Source organism: Lynx rufus, unplaced genomic scaffold (assembly GCF_022079265.1).
Source record: "Lynx rufus isolate CCGP_SWC_20201006 ecotype Redwood Valley unplaced genomic scaffold, mLynRuf1.p SCAF_8, whole genome shotgun sequence".
NCBI classification, from domain to species: domain Eukaryota; kingdom Metazoa; phylum Chordata; class Mammalia; order Carnivora; family Felidae; genus Lynx; species Lynx rufus.
In genome coordinates this window covers 90,950,952-90,967,370 of record NW_025814896.1, presented here as the reverse complement: position 1 = coordinate 90,967,370, position 16,419 = coordinate 90,950,952, and the positions used below count along the sequence as shown (strand labels likewise).

At 53.3% G+C, this 16,419-nt stretch overlaps 1 protein-coding gene across 1 annotated transcript; it reads left to right on the top strand.

Annotated features, from left to right (window-relative positions):
- On the top strand, positions 1–16,386 carry RTKN (rhotekin). Its single transcript, XM_047069806.1, has 12 exons — positions 1–1,123; positions 9,556–9,755; positions 11,728–11,789; positions 11,887–11,940; positions 12,036–12,153; positions 12,374–12,583; positions 13,334–13,428; positions 13,535–13,641; positions 13,875–14,003; positions 14,676–14,844; positions 15,008–15,112; positions 15,697–16,386. Exons 1-12 carry the CDS (start codon positions 1,013–1,015, stop codon positions 16,029–16,031), a joined length of 1,695 nt encoding a protein of 564 aa, XP_046925762.1. The 5' UTR covers positions 1–1,012; the 3' UTR covers positions 16,032–16,386.
- Positions 16,387–16,419: the final 33 nt, after the last annotated feature.

Genomic DNA, 16,419 nt, shown 5'->3' with positions numbered 1-16,419 from the left:
GGAGGGCCCCCTCTTCTGCACAGACTGAGAGTGTTAATCCTGTCTTGCCCATCCAGCAAAGCAGCTGAAAAATAGTCAACATTGAGGTCAATGATCAACTCACCCTCGTAAGGCACTTATGATCTGGGTCCAGAGCGCTGAGGTCACCTGTGCCCCATCCAAGGACACAAGAGTGCTGCACCTGCTCCTTTGTCTTCATAGCTCCACTTTTGGGGCAATTGCTTTATGTCAGACACTATGCTGGGCATCTTACACCCATTCTCATATGGAATCCTCATAGCAACCAGAGGAATGGAGATAATTACTATACCCCCATTGAACAGATGAGAAAACTGAAGCTCAGTTCAAGACTGAGTCAAGGCTCCACAGTTAGTAATTGACAGAACAGGATTCCAAAACATGCTTAAGCATGGCCCCGGGATTGGGTGGATGGGCAGGTAGCGAATGGAGGACCTAAAGCGGGAGGGGGACGAAGAGACATTGAGACTGTAGGAAGTTGAAACGATCACTTCAGAAGCTGCTTGGTGTGGAACTGGGGACGGTCCCGGGGCCCGGCTAGAACCGCAGTGTGCCACGCAGTGACCCCAGGTGGCCACGGGATTTTCCGCGCGCAGGTAGTGGGGCTTGCCAGGTGGGGGAGGCGGGCGGGGCGGGGCTTCCCTGGGTCCGCCCCTTTCCCAGGTGAGGCGCCTGAGACCTGGGCGCGACCGGATGACGCGCCCCCGCAGTGTTTGAGCAGTGTAGGGTGCCTGGCTGTGGGTTTGTCGGGCCAGGACTGCTTGGTGCCTCGGGACTGGCTCGGCCGGCCGGGCCTTTGGCGGGGGTGGAGAAGGAGGGTGCCGCGCCCTGCCCAGCCCAGGTGTCGTCTCCGGGGGCGGAGTTTGGGAACCCGGCTGCGGGAGATTCCCAGCCGGACTGGCGGGCGGACGTCGAGGAACAGAAGCGGACGAGATCGGACACAGCTGGCGGCTCCGGGAACTCACAGAGCAGGTAAAGGCGCGGGGTCGCCAGCATGTTCTCCCGAAACCACCGGAGCCGGGTCACCGTGGCCAGGGGCTCCGCCCTGGAGATGGAGTTCAAACGCGGCCGCTTCCGACTCAGCCTCTTCAGCGACCCGCCCGAGGTGAGACCCGCGTCCCGGCCTCCCCCTTCCCCCGGCTCCTGCAGCCCCGGCTGCCCTCGGCCCCCCGCCCCCGCCCGCGCGCACGCCGAGGGGCGGAGACGCCGCGGTCTGGGTTCTAACCGGTTGTTGTTGACTTCAGAAGTGAGGCGCGCACCGTCTGAAAGTTAATCGAACCCGTGCCACCCCTGACACTCCCTGACCAGTTGGGATGACTTGTCTCTGCCTGGAAAAACTCCGGGTTGGCTTGAGTTTAAGGGTCCGCAGGCTCGAATCCCAAAGTGTGCCTGGACCCGGCCTATCCTGCGCATCCCGCGGCGAAGGGCGGTGAGCAGGTAGGCGGGCCCCAAACAGCTCGGATTCGTTTGGGCTCCCTCTTCTTTCTCGGCCGCCAGCCCTATCTCACAACCTGTCTCAACCATCTGGGACAGCCTTCATCACCAACTCGACTTCTAGGCCGGGTCTGACCACTTAGTCGCTGAAGCCCTCCCCAACTGCTCCTCTGTGCCCCTGAAGGGCTGGGAGTGTGTGTGGTGGGGCGGGGGAGTCCCTTTTAATGATTTGGGCGTTTACCACACCAAAATTTTGCAGCCCAGTCTCTAGTCACAATTTCGGCTCTACCCCATTACCTACCTAGTCTGAGCCCTACCTGTAACTCCCCATAGAGGCTTGGGAGCGGCTGAACGTTGTGGGCCTGAGTTAGGACCGAGGGCAGTAGCGACAGCAAAGAGGCTGTCCCCAAGGTCACCTCTCCTTCCCTGCAGGACCTGTAAAGGGTTAAGTGAGGGGGCCTTCCTCCCGCCCCCCTCTCCCTCCGGGCCCGAGATTCCAGGCCTGGCTTCTGCCCTTTCCCCCCAGCCTGCCCAGAACAAAGGCCCTTTCACATCCACGTCCCGGTGTCCCGGGCCTTCTCTGACGCAGAAGCCAGTGGACCTGGGGGAGAGGGGCTTTGTCGGGTTCCTCACGAGCAACCCAGCGTGTGACCAGCGTGGGGGAGGGAGAGGCGAGGCCTGGGGACCAAGAGGAGGGGCCTGTGGGCTGGGGCCGCCCCTGGGATAAGCTGGGCCTAAGGGGCCAGAGCAGAGGAGCCAGAGGAGCCGGGGCGGAGTCGCAGGGCCCGCCGGCCGCTGAGGGGAGTGTGACTCCGTGGGCCGGGTTGGAGGTGGTGGGGCGGGGGGGGGGCAAAGCTGCAGCTGGCTGGGAATCGGGGCTGGTTTCCTGTCTGGAAGGGAAGGGGCCCGCAGAGGGGAGCGGGGGCAGCAGCAGACAGGCACACCCCTGCCTTTCTCCCGCCCTCTCCTCCCTTCTTCTGGAAAAGCGAGGTAATTGTGAGCCCAGGGTGGGGCGGGCTGGATAAGGGCCCCAAGTTGGAAGAGGTGGCCCTGGGGGTTGGGCCCAGTGTACCCCTTTGTCCCGCTCCCTGGGCTCACCAGTCAAGTCCTCACCTCCATCCCTCTTCTTTCTGAGAGTGAGAACCCCTCTCAGAAAGCTCTGACCTGCTGCCCAAACCCACAACTCCGTAAAACCTGCGTGAGCGTCCCCTCCCTGCCCCCTTCCAGCTGTGCCTGCCCCTCACGCCCTACCGGCACACAGACTCTCTGTCCACCAGGCCAGGGATGTGGGCGGGGGCTGGGGAGGGGCCAGAGTCGGAATGAAAGGGCCTTTTTCTTCCACAGCTGGGAGAACAGCTGCCACCAAAGCAAGACTGGACACTCTGTGCCCAGAGCCCCCTCTGCAGCTGGCCTCCCTTCCTGGGACCTTCCTCACTCTCACCTCACTTTCCTTTCTTCCCATGCCTGGCTCCCACCAGGACTCTGGAACAGTGGTAGGCAAGGGAAGTTTGTCACAGCTGCCAGAGGGGTGTAACAGGAGTGCAGAGGGACGAGGGCAGCCTCTGCCCTCTGCCCACTTCTTTCAAGACCAGGGAAGCAGCGGGAGGAGGAATTGTGGAGCAGCGTGGTGCCTGTCCAGCACCCCCCCTCTGGAGGGGTCCACAAGGGAAGGGGAAGTGGGGGCACAAAGATGCAGGACAGATTGCACATCCTGGAGGACCTGAATATGCTCTACATTCGACAGATGGCGCTCAGCCTGGAGGTAACGCCCCCACCCCCGGAGTACACCTCCTGTGCATGCACCCCCAGCCTCAGTTTGCCCCCGCGCAGCCCTGCTGGGGCTGAGGAGGGAGGGTGGGACCTGCTCAAAGTGGGGAGAGGGCCAGGTGGTTCTGTATGCCTTGTGTTAGATGCTGTGTGTGGACCTACACTCAGTTCTGTTGAGCAGAGCATTATGTTGGCAGAAGGGTCTTTACACCTGTTTCTGAAAACTCTGTGAGTGGGTGTGGATGTGTGTTTTGGAGGGGGTCATTTAAGTGTGGAAAGAAGAGAGGACTTTGATGTAAGAGAGGTTTGCAGGAAGGCTGTGGCCTTGCTAGAGAAGGGGAAGGGGGCTCTGCATCAGGATGTAAGAATTCTGTTGGCCCTGGAGATGGCAGGGAGCTGTTTGTTCCTTTATTTATTCTTAAACACCTTTATTGAATACCTCTATATGTCAGGCTCCTTTCTAGACCATGGGATACCTCAGTGAACCAGACAGGAAAGGCCCATTCACCTGGGGGAACATATAAACATGCAAACACGTAAATCATCTCACACAGTGAAATGATGGTGAAAATGGGATGTAACACACATCAGGTAGGGAAGGCAGCATTCAGTGTGGAGGTCAGAGAAAGTCTTTGCAATGAGATCATGAACTGAGATCTGAAGGATATGAAGGTATGTGAAGACTGGACAAAGGGCTTTCCTGACAGGGCATAGCAGGGGCAAAGCTCTCAGATGAGGATGTGTTCCAGTTCCAGTGTGGCTATACCTGGGGCTGAGGTCATGGACAGGGTCCAGATTATGCAGGGCCTTGAAGGCCCTAACAAGGCATGTAGATTTTACTCTAGGTATGCTGCTGGCCCATGCAAGGTTTTGTTGGTTTGTTTAATTTTTAATGTTTATTTATTTTAAGAGAGAGAGAGAGAGAGAGAGAGAGAGAGCATAAGTGGGGGAGGGTCAGAGAGAGAGGGAGACACAGAATCCGCAGCAGGCTCCAGGCTCTGAGCTGTCAGCGCAGAGCCTGATGCGGGACTTGAACTCCTGAATCACAAGATCATGACCTGAGCCAGAGTCAGTGCTTAACTGACTGAGCCACCCAGGCACCCCTACCCATGCAAGGTTTTTAACCAGGAACAGTACTTGTCTAATGTTTTAAAATAATGACTTCTGTGGGCAATAGGCTAGGCAGGGGTTGGGGGTGAGAGAAAGAGTTGGCAAGAGTGGCCACAGAAGACCACTGGACAGCAAGTTGTTACAGCCTTAGGGGAGTGAACGTGGTGGTGTGGAAGAAAGTGCTGGTGGTGGAGACAGAGTAGGGGCTGGATTTCAAATGACAGTGGTAGATCTGACAGGGCTGGTTGATGGATTGGACATGAGGACTGGACACTGATGGATTTGCCTCACAGCAAAGAGCGTTCCAGGTGTGTGGCTAAGCAGCTGAGTGGTGTGGCCATTTACTGAGATGGGGAAGGAGAAGGAAACCACAGAGGTGACCTCCTGGACAAGGCAGGAGATTGCTGTGGGGGAAGGTCAGAGGTGGGATTGTAAAGAGAGCACATCCTTGGCACAAATTGTACAGGTTGTTTCCTTCACAAGGGTGCCAGGCAGAGGCAGGAGTCCTGGCCTGCTTTGGGGCTACAAACCTTTAGAGGGGACACCTTTATCTAACTTGTTTGCCTGGAGAGGGTCACCTATTTCTAATATGCAGAAAGATGCTTGGGGTACCTGGGTGGCTCAGTCAGTTGGGTGGCTGACTTTGGCTCAGGTCATGATCTCACAGGTCATGAGTTTGAGCCCCGCATCAGGCTCTGTGCTGACAGCTCAGAGCCTGGAGCCTGCTTCAGATTCTGTGTCTCCCTCTCTCTCTGCCCCTCCTCCACTCACATTCTGTCTCTCTCTCTCTCTCTCTCTCTCTCTCAAAAATAAATAAACATTAAAAAAAAAAAAGATGCTCAGTGAGCCCATTGGGACTCTGATATCACCTATTGTCCTGTGTTGGCACATGGGATAAAACCTAGTCCTTTGCACCGTCCATGTTACTAGTTACATGTGGCTATTTAAATGTATAATTTAGTTAATTAAAATGAAATAAACAATTTATTTCCTTGGTTGCTCTAGCCACATTTCAAGATGGCTGCTAAACATGTCCATCATTACAGGAGATACTGTTGAACAGAGCTGGTCTAGGTATTTAAATGTTTAAATTCTGCACCCTCTCCACTGTCTTGTGCTCCCTTCCCCCATGTAATTTTTCTTCATGGTAAGTCTGTTCAAGTTCTGGGGCAGAGGAGGGGGCTTAGATTTCACTTTGGTCATCTCTCCTTCAGCACAGGCTGAGGGTGCTGTGTTCTTTTTCCACCAAACTCAGCAGTCTCCTCCCCCCAGCCCCTACCCCCAACTCAAGAGAGAGATCCACTGATATTTCAGAGATTGCTAAGAGAGGTACTCATAGAAGAATAAATCCAAGAAGACTTTCTGGAGGAAGCAACTTAAGCTGCAAGTAAAGGGGAGGTGGGAGTGAGAGAAAGGCTGTTTTTAAATATGTGCTGGGCCAAGGAAACAATTAGACTTTCCCACTTAATTCTCAAACAATACTATGAAGGACATAGAACACTCCCCAGTTTATAGTTTCCAGAGGCTAAGTTCTCACAGCTAGTCAAATTCCCAAGCCAGGATTTGGATTTAGCCCCAGTGGAGATTCTGAAGGGAACAGAGGTGATGAGAAGCAGAGCAGTAAGTCAGGGACAGAAGAGAATGGGAGGGAGGGACAGGAAGATGTCCACGGAGAGCTTAATGTGTGCTGGGCTTCTGCCCATGACTCATCCTCCTTCAGCCCCTTGGGCCTTGACCCAGGTCCGGCTGACATCCAATTCTGGGCTCTTTCCCAGGAGAGTCTGGAGAAAATGCCTGCTTGGGGAGAAAGGGGTGTGTGGGTGGGGAGGGGGAGACAAGAAGCTATCCTTGGGGTGGGGAGATGGGGGCTAAACACAGGGATCTAGAAACAGTGCCAGGATTCCTGAGATGCTCTGCCCAAAGGGAGGAAGCAGGATTTCTAGAGTCCTCTCCTCCCTGGAGCTGTGGGAGAGCGGGTTTGGGGCCAGAGTAGGGGGGGATGATAGCAGGCTCATTCATTTAGGCTGAGCCCAGAAACTTTTCTATGGCCCCAGTTATTCCAATTTACACACTATCTTCCTCCCCCATGGTTTTGGGCAAGGGGTCACCTTGGAGGGCAACCGCAAAGCAGGAGGGGCCTCTGGCCTCCTGCAGCTCTAGCGGCACCAAGGCCAAAAAGCCCTTTCCAATGCGACGTGGGAGCTCTGGGAGGCAGCCTTGCGCACGACTGGGTCTCCTGGCTGCGTCTCCTGGCTGCGCAGCTAGAGCCCGGAGCCTAACCCTGCCGGGAGCTGGGAGGGACCGCCTGCGCCCAGGAGCCCCTCGACTGCTCTCGTGGCAGTTGGGAGCTGATGTCACCATCGCCCCAAGCGCCACGGGCGGGAGCGTGCTTGCGAGTCCCCGGAACCAGCGCATTGCCTGCGTTGGTGCCACAAGCGCAATGGACAGGGCTAGGGAAGGATCCGTGAGTGCTGGGGCCCGGACAAAGAGACTAGCCAGGAGGGGGCTTGAGGACGCCTCTCTGTGCCCTCCCTTCTCTCATCCGTTTGTGGTGTTTGTGACAGAAGCTGGATGCAGAATGGGATGGGGGTTGGCAAGCAAGAAAGCTTAGCAGAGGTGGGACCCTGGTGCAGGCAGACATAGAGGGGCTGAGGGGTGGGGGTGGGGCAGGAGCTGTGTAGTCTGGGAGGGCTTCCTGGTGGAGGGGGCATTATGAGCTGGTTGGCCTATTTCTGAAGTGTCAGGAAGAGAAACAATGCTGGGAGAGGGGTCATGAGAGTCAGGCCTAGCTCATTGGTGGCCCAGGAAATAAATAGTGAAGGAAGAATGTTTTCAGGGAGGCTGGACAAGGCTTTCGAAAACAGGAATTTAGGGTGTTCAGGTCTTGGAGATGTGGAGGCTGGAGCCACCGGGGACAGAAGAAAGTGCCCAGTGTGATAATTGGTGTGAGGGAGAAGACAGGTTTTGGGTGATCACATTCACCCCCCTCTTCCAGCCTGGTGTCTCCACTTGGTTTCCTCTTAAACTAATCTTATACTATAATGGGGTTAGTTTTCTACCTCCTTTCTGAAGGAGGTCACTTCTGGTCACTTCAACCAGAAGCAGACATGGTCTCTGTCCTGTGAGTGTGTTTATACCATGACATGGCACTTACGGTGCAGCCATTAATGTCTGCATCTGTCACCTCCCAGCTGGATTTTAAATGTGGGCCTTGGACAGCACAGGGATGCTCCAGGTTTGTTGGATGAATGCTACTGCTGTCAAAATAGCAGAATTTAAAAAAGCATCCTCACCATTCATGTATACCATGTGCTGGGCATTGTGCTAAGTGCTTTACATTCCTGGCTTACTGAATTTTCACAAGTCTGGGATGTGGGGACTATTTCCATCCTCATTTTACAGATGGAGAAACCAAGTCTTAGGGAGTTTGAGTAAACTGTCTAGTGTATTTTAAATAAGTTTTTTCTCAGCTTATCAAGACTGGCAGGAATGTCACAGACCCAGGTTTGTCTCATGTCAGACTGGTGCTCTCACCCTCTGCTCTCTGCCAAGACCTCCAAGGCTCTTTCTGAGTGAATGTTCCTGAGAATCCTGGTGCCTCTCTCATTGCCTACCCACCCCCATCCTTATGCACAGCCTGTTTAGCCCCTCACTCCTGACCTCCTGCCTTGCTTGCCTTCCCATCCCCAATCCTTGCCTCTGTCCTTAACCTCCCAAGCTCAGATCTCCTTAGGCAGGTCCCCTAATTTGGAGTGCATACAGGGTTCTGTGCAGCATGGGTGAACTCTATACATGGTATGTTCCTTCTCCACCGATCCCTTACTACCTAGATGCCCCCCTCCCCCAACTCATCACTAGAGTTTTTGGGGTAATCCAGGATGGTCTTTACCATCTTGTCCATTTTCTTTAGTTGGTGGTTCTCAGCCCTGGCTACACCTCAGAATCACTCGAGGGATTTTCAAAAAAACTCACACACTCCACTCTTAGAGATTCTTGTTCTGCACATCTGAGGCAGAGCATGGTAATGTGTTTTTTGTTTGTTTTTAAATGAGAAGATTAAAAATTTTTAAAAAGGTAACAATTTCCGAAAGTACAGTAGTAAAGAAGGCTGTATATATTTTTAAAGGTAGCATAAATCTGTTTTCCATTCCTGGCACCCAGGCCCACAACCTCATATATATATATATATATATATATATATACACACACATATACATATGTATATATATGTATATACATATACATATGTATATATATGTATACACATATACATATATATACATATGTATATATATGTATATACGTATACATATATACATATGTATATATATGTATATACGTATACATATATATACATATGTATATATATGTATATACATATACATATATATACATATGTATATATACATATACATATATATATGTATATATACATATACATATACATATACATATACATATACAGTACACTAATGGTAGAATTGTGTAATACTGTTTTCTTTTCTGACTTAATATATTTTGAAGATTTTTTTCTTATCTACGCACAAATGTTTACCTCACTCTTTAATGTCTGCAGCCTTTCATATTCCATGATATAGAAATGTTGTGATTTATTTAACCAATGCCTGAGTGAAGGACTTTTAAACTTGGTGCTTTAAAACAATGTTATAATGAGTGGTGTCTGGGTGGCTCAGTCAATTAAGTGCCCAACTTCAGCTCAGGTCATGATCTCATGGTTTGTGAGTTCGAGCCCTGCATCGGACACTGAACTGACGGCTCAGAGCCTAGAGTCTGCTTCGGATTCTGTGTCTCCCTTTCTCTCTGCCCCTGCCCTGCTCATTCTCTCTCTCTCTCTCTAAATAAAAACATTAAAAAAATTTTTTAAACGTTGCAATGAATATGGCTTTGCCAATAGGTATAATTGTATTTGTAGGATAAACTCCTAGATATTGAATAGCTTGATCAGAGGATATGTGAATTTCTAGTTTTCATAGATTTTTCCAAATTGTGCTCAACAGAGGCTGAAGGAATTTATGCTCCTACCATCAAATGCATGAGTGCATCTGTATTTTTACAAAGCTTTTCTGGGTAGCTGAGGTTGAGTTGCCTAAAACATAAGTTTCTTATCTGTTTCTCCTGGGCCACAGCCCACTTGGGGACTGGAGGGTGCTTCAGTCTGTCCCCAACTGACATTTCCTTCTCATCCTTTCCCCCAACTCTGGCTAGGACACAGAGTTGCAGAGAAAGCTAGACCATGAGATCCGGATGAGGGAAGGGGCCTGCAAGCTGCTGGCGGCCTGCTCCCAGCGAGAGCAAGCTTTGGAGGCCACCAAGAGCCTGTTGGTGTGCAACAGTCGCATCCTCAGCTACATGGGTGAGCTGCAGCGGCGTAAGGAGGCGCAGGTGCTGGGCAAGACAGGCCGGAGGTGAGCAAGGGGGAGGCAAGGCCGTATGGGGGGTAGTCGTGTACTGTGTGTATGTACGGAGTGTGGATCACCCTGAAGATGACTTCTCCTTGAAGCCTTGTCAGAGGCCTGGGAGATGCCTTGGTGTTTTATCACCACAGTGTGCTGCCCAAAGTGCACTAAGGAGTAGCTAGGGCTAGACTCAGGAAAGCCAGTGTATCTGGTGAAAGGCTGTCAGTCTGAGGGGTTATAATGTAAAAGGGCTAATTTGCTAAGCCCTGCCTGTGATCCAATGAAGCTGGCTGGCTGGCTGGCTGGCTGGCTTCTGGAAAGATAATTTTCTCAAAGTGGGTTCACCAGATGACCAATTTACCACAAACTGACAATAGTGTACCTAAGGTTCACCATCACAGGCAGTGCTCGAGAAAGGAAATAATAAAAAAACATTTAAGGGAAAGCCTATCTGCTCCCCTAAATTAGATTGTGTATTCTAAAAGGGGTCAGCTTCTGGATGTGAAACACCAGCTTCATGACATTAGATGTTGCTCATCTGACAAATCCATGGTGAATTGGTTGAGGTGATGCTCTGGTACAACTAAAGTGTTTGGAGAAAATACCTGGCAAATGAGGCCACTTTTGGTAGCCTGGTCATTTGGAAAACTGGCTCTGGCAAAATAAGCCTGTTTGTCCCCACTGCTGAGTAGGGAGAAGGCTCCAGCTGCCCACTGGCAGGGTGCCAATCCCAGCTTGGCCATGAAGGCTGACACAGGAGAGGTTGCCAGGAGCCCTCCACCCGTGAAGCCCCTGGGGGAAGGCAGATAACCAGCTCTGGCTTCCCCATAAAGCTAAAGGGCATGCAGGCTGGGAGTTGGGGGGCAGTTTCCAATGTGAGCTTGCTATCTTCTGAAAGGCAGCCGTTAACAGGCTCTGCCCTGGCCATAAAACCTAGGCAGTGTGATTTGAAGTACATCCCAAATTGCTGACAGCTAAACACACTGTCATCAGTGCCACATCATTTAGCTTAAGGCCTTACTAAGTTGATAATTAGTGGAGCTATGAATTTGTATGGATAAACTCACTGTCACTTTAGGAGAGACACATGCTTGGTGAGTCCTGCTGACGGGTGGGGAGGGGAGTAAGGCCAGGTGTCTGGGGCCCTGCAGTGGGCTACTGGGAAGGCCCAGCCTACCTGGAGATGGTAAAGGAGAAATCAAAGCTGAGGGGGAGGGAAGAGAGGTTTATGGCAAATGGAACACAGATATTCTTTACTTGAGTTCTTGATTTTCCAACCCACCCAGTATCCTCCTATATCAAAGAAGTGATGAATGAGATGGTAGAGAAGAACAGCCTCCCCCATTGTTAAAAAGAAAGCCTGCAGGGGCGCCTGGGTGGCGCAGTCGGTTAAGCGTCCGACTTCAGCCAGGTCACGATCTCGCGGTCCGTGAGTTCGAGCCCCGCGTCAGGCTCTGGGCTGATGGCTCAGAGCCTGGAGCCTGTTTCCAATTCTGTGTCTCCCTCTTTCTCTGCCCCTCCCCCGTTCATGCTCTGTCTCTCTCTGTCTCAAAAAAAAAATAAATAAACGTTGAAAAAAAAAATTTAAAAAAAAAAAAAAGAAAGCCTGCAAACTCCTCCAAGTTGGGTTTAATGGAGAAGAACTCTTGAAAAGGAGTCTCTGCGGGCACCTGTTCCCTCAAGCCCCACTCATCCCTGGCAGGGGTCTGGGGAGGTGGTCAGAGCGGATGCTTGGAGGGGGAGGAGCCTGGAGCTTATACTGCATGTGAGCTGATATTCCTCCAGTGTCCCCAAGCCCAGTGACTCCCTGGGTTCAACTGACAGCTCTTACAGTCCCTCAGTCCTGCTAGGTCAGGCTGGTGGGGGACCTGGGTTTGGGCCCTGGGCTGGAGGCAACAAAGAACCCTTGGGAACCAGAACCAGGGGGTGGGGGTGGGCATAGTGTCTAGAGGCAGGTGGCGATGTTGTGATTTGCCCACAGGCCTTCTGACAGCGGGCCGCCTGCTGAGCGCTCCCCCTGCCGTGGCCGGGTCTGCATCTCTGGTAAGAAGCACAACTCCCCTAGTCACTGGCACTCTTTGCCCAACCACAAGATCTCCTGCCCTGTCTCAACATCTCTTCCTGCCCCTCTGCCCCTCAGACCTCCGGATTCCACTCATGTGGAAGGACACAGAATATTTCAAGAACAAAGGTGGTGAGTTGCACACATGCTGGGACAAATGGAGGGAGTGACCTGAGGTTGGGTGTTCTTGTGGGCACATCTTTACCAGTTTTGGCCTCTGTCCCCAGACCTGCACCGCTGGGCTGTGTTCCTGCTGCTGCAGCTAGGGGAACACATTCAGGACACAGAGATGATCCTGGTGGACAGGACCCTCACAGACATCTCCTTTCAGAGCAACGTGCTCTTGTGAGCACCTGGTCCCTGTGACGCCCTCCTTTCTCCACTCTGCTCCAATCCCTGGATGCCATAGCTGCAGGGGGAGAGGAGAGGGAGGAAGGGAGATGGGCCTCACCTGGGGAGTTGTCCTGTACTTGCACCACATCTGTCCTTCACCCCTGCCCGCCCCCTCATGCCTCCCTGGACTTCCCCAGGAGCATCCTCCTCTCTTCCTCCCATACTCCTATAGCACCGAGGCAGGGCCAGACTTTGAACTGCGACTGGAGCTGTATGGGGCCTGCGTGGAAGAGGAGGGGGCCCTGGCTGGAGCCCCCAAGAGGCTTGCCACCAAACTCAGCAGCTCCCTAGGCCGCTCCTCAGGGAGGCGTGTCCGGGCATCGCTGGAGAGTGCTGGGGGTTCGGGGAGCAGTCCCATTTTGCTTCCCACCCCAGCTGTGGGGTAAGGCTCTACATTCTTCCACTGCCCTCAGTTGCCTCTGTCCTGGCCACGGGTGACCTCAGAGCTGTGTTGAGCATGCAGAAACTATTTTGTGTTGCTGCCACAGCATGCACACCTACATGAAGTAGCAGCGGCCACACAGCTGGGAGGCACTCTGGCCTACACCCCGGAGCAGGCCCATGTCAACTGAGAAGACCAGTAAGAATGCAGGGAGAGCTAAGCTCTGGGGTCTTCAAGTTTTTGCAGCAGCAAATGCATCTTATATGGATAGAACAGAGTGCTCTGGTTGGAGCAAAGTAGCCTGGGTCCTGAGGGGTTGCCTGCTGATGCCTAGAGGCACCCAACAGAAACACGGGGCCTCTGAGAAGCAGTTTGAAAGCTCTAGGGCAGTGAACAGAATGCTGACTTGGGAGACACACATGAGTTCAAATTCCAACTCCACCACCTACCAGCTATAAATTTGGGGCAAATTTCTTAACTTCTCTAAGCCTCAAGCTGTCTCATCTATTAACAGAACAATGCCACCAAACTTCCAAGGCTGTTGTGGGAATACAGTGGAATAACATAATTAAACCACAGGACCCAGCACTCAGCAGGAGCTCAGTAAATGTTCTAAGCCCCATGGAGGAGGCAAGCTAGTTTTCTGTGGGGCCGCCTGAACGACGGGGCAGATCTGCTTAGCCCTCAGATCTCCTGCCATTTAATACGCCGATCATGGGGCTGAAGCCCACTTCTCTGTCTGTCCTGCAGGGGTCCTCGTTACCACCTCCTGGCTCACACCACGCTCACCCTGGCAGCAGTGCAAGATGGGTTCCGCACACACGACCTCACCCTCACCAGCCATGGTGAGTATGTGCTGTGGGGTGGGGGGGATGCTGGACAGTGAGAAGAGGGGCTGTCGAATGGTCCATTGTCATTCCCTATCCTTACCCTGCACTTCCTGTCCCCCAGAGGAGAACCCCGCCTGGCTTCCCCTTTATGGTAGCGTGTGTTGCCGCCTGGTGGCTCAACCTCTTTGCATGACTCAGCCTACCGCAAGTGGTACCCTCAGGGTGCAGGTGAGGAGGGGGCCCTGACGTATAGAAGGGAACCTGGAGAAGGAAAGCTGGATCACCTAGGCACCGAAGGACCACTGAAAAATCAAGATCTGGGTAGAGGAAGGAGGGTTAGGGCAAGAAGAGAGTTGGATCAGACAAGAGCATGGGCAGAGAGGAGCAGATTCTCACTGGGGGAAAGGGAAGAAGGGTGTTGGCGGTGTGATTCCCCCAGGTAACCTGAGTCATTTACGCAGCAAGCTGGGGAGCTGCAGGACTGGGCACGAGTGCATGGAGTCCTGAAAGGCACAAACCTCTTCTGTTACCGGCAACCTGAAGACGCAGACACTGGGGAAGAACCGTTGTTTACTATCGCCATCAACAAGGTGATGGGTCCCTTGGTGAAGCTACAGGTGCCAGGGCCCAGGAGTGTCTCCTTCAGGTCCCAGGAGGGTGGGTGCAGAGAGATGGAAATTCACCTGTTGCTCCTAACAGCACCATACCTAGCTTCAGGGCCAGGAATGTTCTCCCTCACCAGCATCACTGGAAAACTCTTCTACTCACCAGCTTCAGCCCCTGCCTAGTCTCAGAGGGTCCCATGGCCAGTTTAGGATTTTCATCCTCTTTCTGCCTTTTTCCCTCAGATTCCAATCTGCCCCTACTTCACCCTTTCCTGGATTTCTCTCCCAAACCCAAGTCCAATGACTTCTCTTGGTTTCCGAGCCCTTTTGTTGGCTTTCCTGCCAACTTTTATGAAAGTACTGAGGGACATTAGGCCTCAGCATTCCTGCGTGCCTCTGTGCCTTCCTTGCCTCACTCAATCCCTCCTTCCCTGTCTCCATCTGCTCCACGTTCCTGACCGAGGACGATCTGTCTCATCTCCAGTCCTTTCCTGCCATTCCCTCCTGCTCTGCTCAATAGGAGGCAAATAAGAGGGCTTGAGGAGAGACCCAACAAGCTCCTCCTTCTAAGGCAGGGATGACCAAACCTGCCTGATGTCACTGCTGACTTCTGTGACCAACGTGAAGGTGGCAGCAGACCCCTTCCTTCTCCTGCAGGAGACTCGAGTCCGGGCAGGGGAGCTGGACCACACTGCGGGCCGGCCCTTCACCCTGAGCATCAGTAACCGGTATGGGGAGGACGAGGTGACACACACCCTTCAGACAGAGAGTCGAGGAGCCCTGCACAGCTGGATGGAGGCTCTGTGGCAGCTTTTCTTTGACATGAGTAAGAGGAGGAGGCTGGTTTGAACCTTGGGAGGGATTAAGGTTTGATGTTTTTACCCAAGGCCTCTATATCCAAAAAGTGTGGAAGGGAATGTGGCAGGGGAGAGGATGGCCTGGCCCTCTCAGTCTTCCTCCTCCCACCCCAGTCACTGCCCTCCTTCCAGGCCAATGGAAGCAGTGCTGTGATGAAATCATGAAAATTGAAACCCCTGCTCCCCGGAAACCACCCCAAGTACTGGCCAAGCAGGGGTCCTTGTACCATGAGATGGGTGAGTGAAAGTGCACTCAGGGAACCTGATGGGAAGTGGGGTTGGGGGCTTCAAGGGAGCCTAGATAATGGCAACAGAGAGAAAGCACTAGACTGAGGCAGAGCTCTGGGGACCCAAGGCCCACTCGGTCTGCTTGTATTTGTTTCTCTTCTCCAGCTCTTCTTAGAGCCACCTCCACCAAAGTTCCAAACAAACCCCCAAAGAGCCAGATTCATTTCATGGACTTCTGTCCTAATTTCTTCTTCTCTGTTTCCCTTTCTGCATGTGGATTCCTGTCTCCTCCTCTGACCCTCCACTTGCCTGGCACTGCTTTCATTTTCCTCCTCTTTCCTTGATTTTTTCACCCACTTCTGCCTACCCCCTCATCTCCATCCCCCCTGCTCCCCATATCCCATAGTTGTATCAGAGCCAGTGGCTCCAGGGGGCCCAGGTGAGGGGCTTCTCCTGCAGGATAACACAGTCTCGGCTGAGATCCGGGCTTTGCTTTCCTCCTATTACAGTGACAGGTGATGGTCAGGGCTGGGTAGGCCTGGGGCCTAAGCTCTGACTAGCCCCCTCCCCTCAACCCCTTCCTGGTGCCACAGCTATTGAGCCGCTGGATGACATCGCAGCGGTGACAGACATCCTGGCCCAGCGGGAGGGCACAAGGCTGGAGACACCCCCACCCTGGCTAGCAATGTTTACAGAACAGCCTGCCCTGCCTACCCCCTGCTCACCTGCCTCAGTGGCCCCAGCCCCAGCTCGGACCCACCCCATGCCCTGGGGGCGACCCCGAACATTCTCCCTGGATGCTGTCCCCCCAGACCACTCCCCTGGGGCTTCCCGCTCGGTCGCCCCTCTCCCCCAGCAGCCATCCCCACGGTCCAGAGGCCTCTTCAGCAAAGGCCCGTCCCGCACTTGGCTCCAGTCACCAGTGTGAGAGAGAAAGGTGCTGGCAACAGGATCTGGCCAGAGGAAGAGAAGACCCATGTGCAGTCAGGCTCTGGATGCGGCGCTGTCAGTAGACGGTTGGCCAGCTTGGCCTCACCTTCCTCTGCTGGACTTGGGGTAGGCTGGGGAGGAGGAGCAGAAGCCCCTCTTAAGCTGTGGTTGCCAAGGTGTTGAGGGGCTCGTTCCTGGGACTGGCTGGTACCCCCGAAACCCTTCCTGGGAGAAAACTGGAACCAACCCTGCCCTACCTCCCTGCACTAACCAGCTTTGAGGATGGCACTGAAGAGCCTTGGGAGGGAGTGCACCTCCCTTGTGACTCTCACATCAACCATTAAAATTATTTAACGGCGGCCTTCCCCTGGTTCTTGAGGACAGGT

Excerpts from the sequence above, each read along its gene's own strand:
- RTKN (XM_047069806.1), top strand. The coding sequence starts at position 1,013 with ATGTTCTCCCGAAACCACCGGAGCCGGGTCACCGTGGCCAGGGGCTCC. Across the intron at positions 12,154-12,373 it reads TTTCAGAGCAACGTGCTCTT|CACCGAGGCAGGGCCAGACT; the intron begins GTGAGCACCTGG and ends ATACTCCTATAG. Across the intron at positions 14,004-14,675 it reads TTACTATCGCCATCAACAAG|GAGACTCGAGTCCGGGCAGG; the intron begins GTGATGGGTCCC and ends CTTCTCCTGCAG.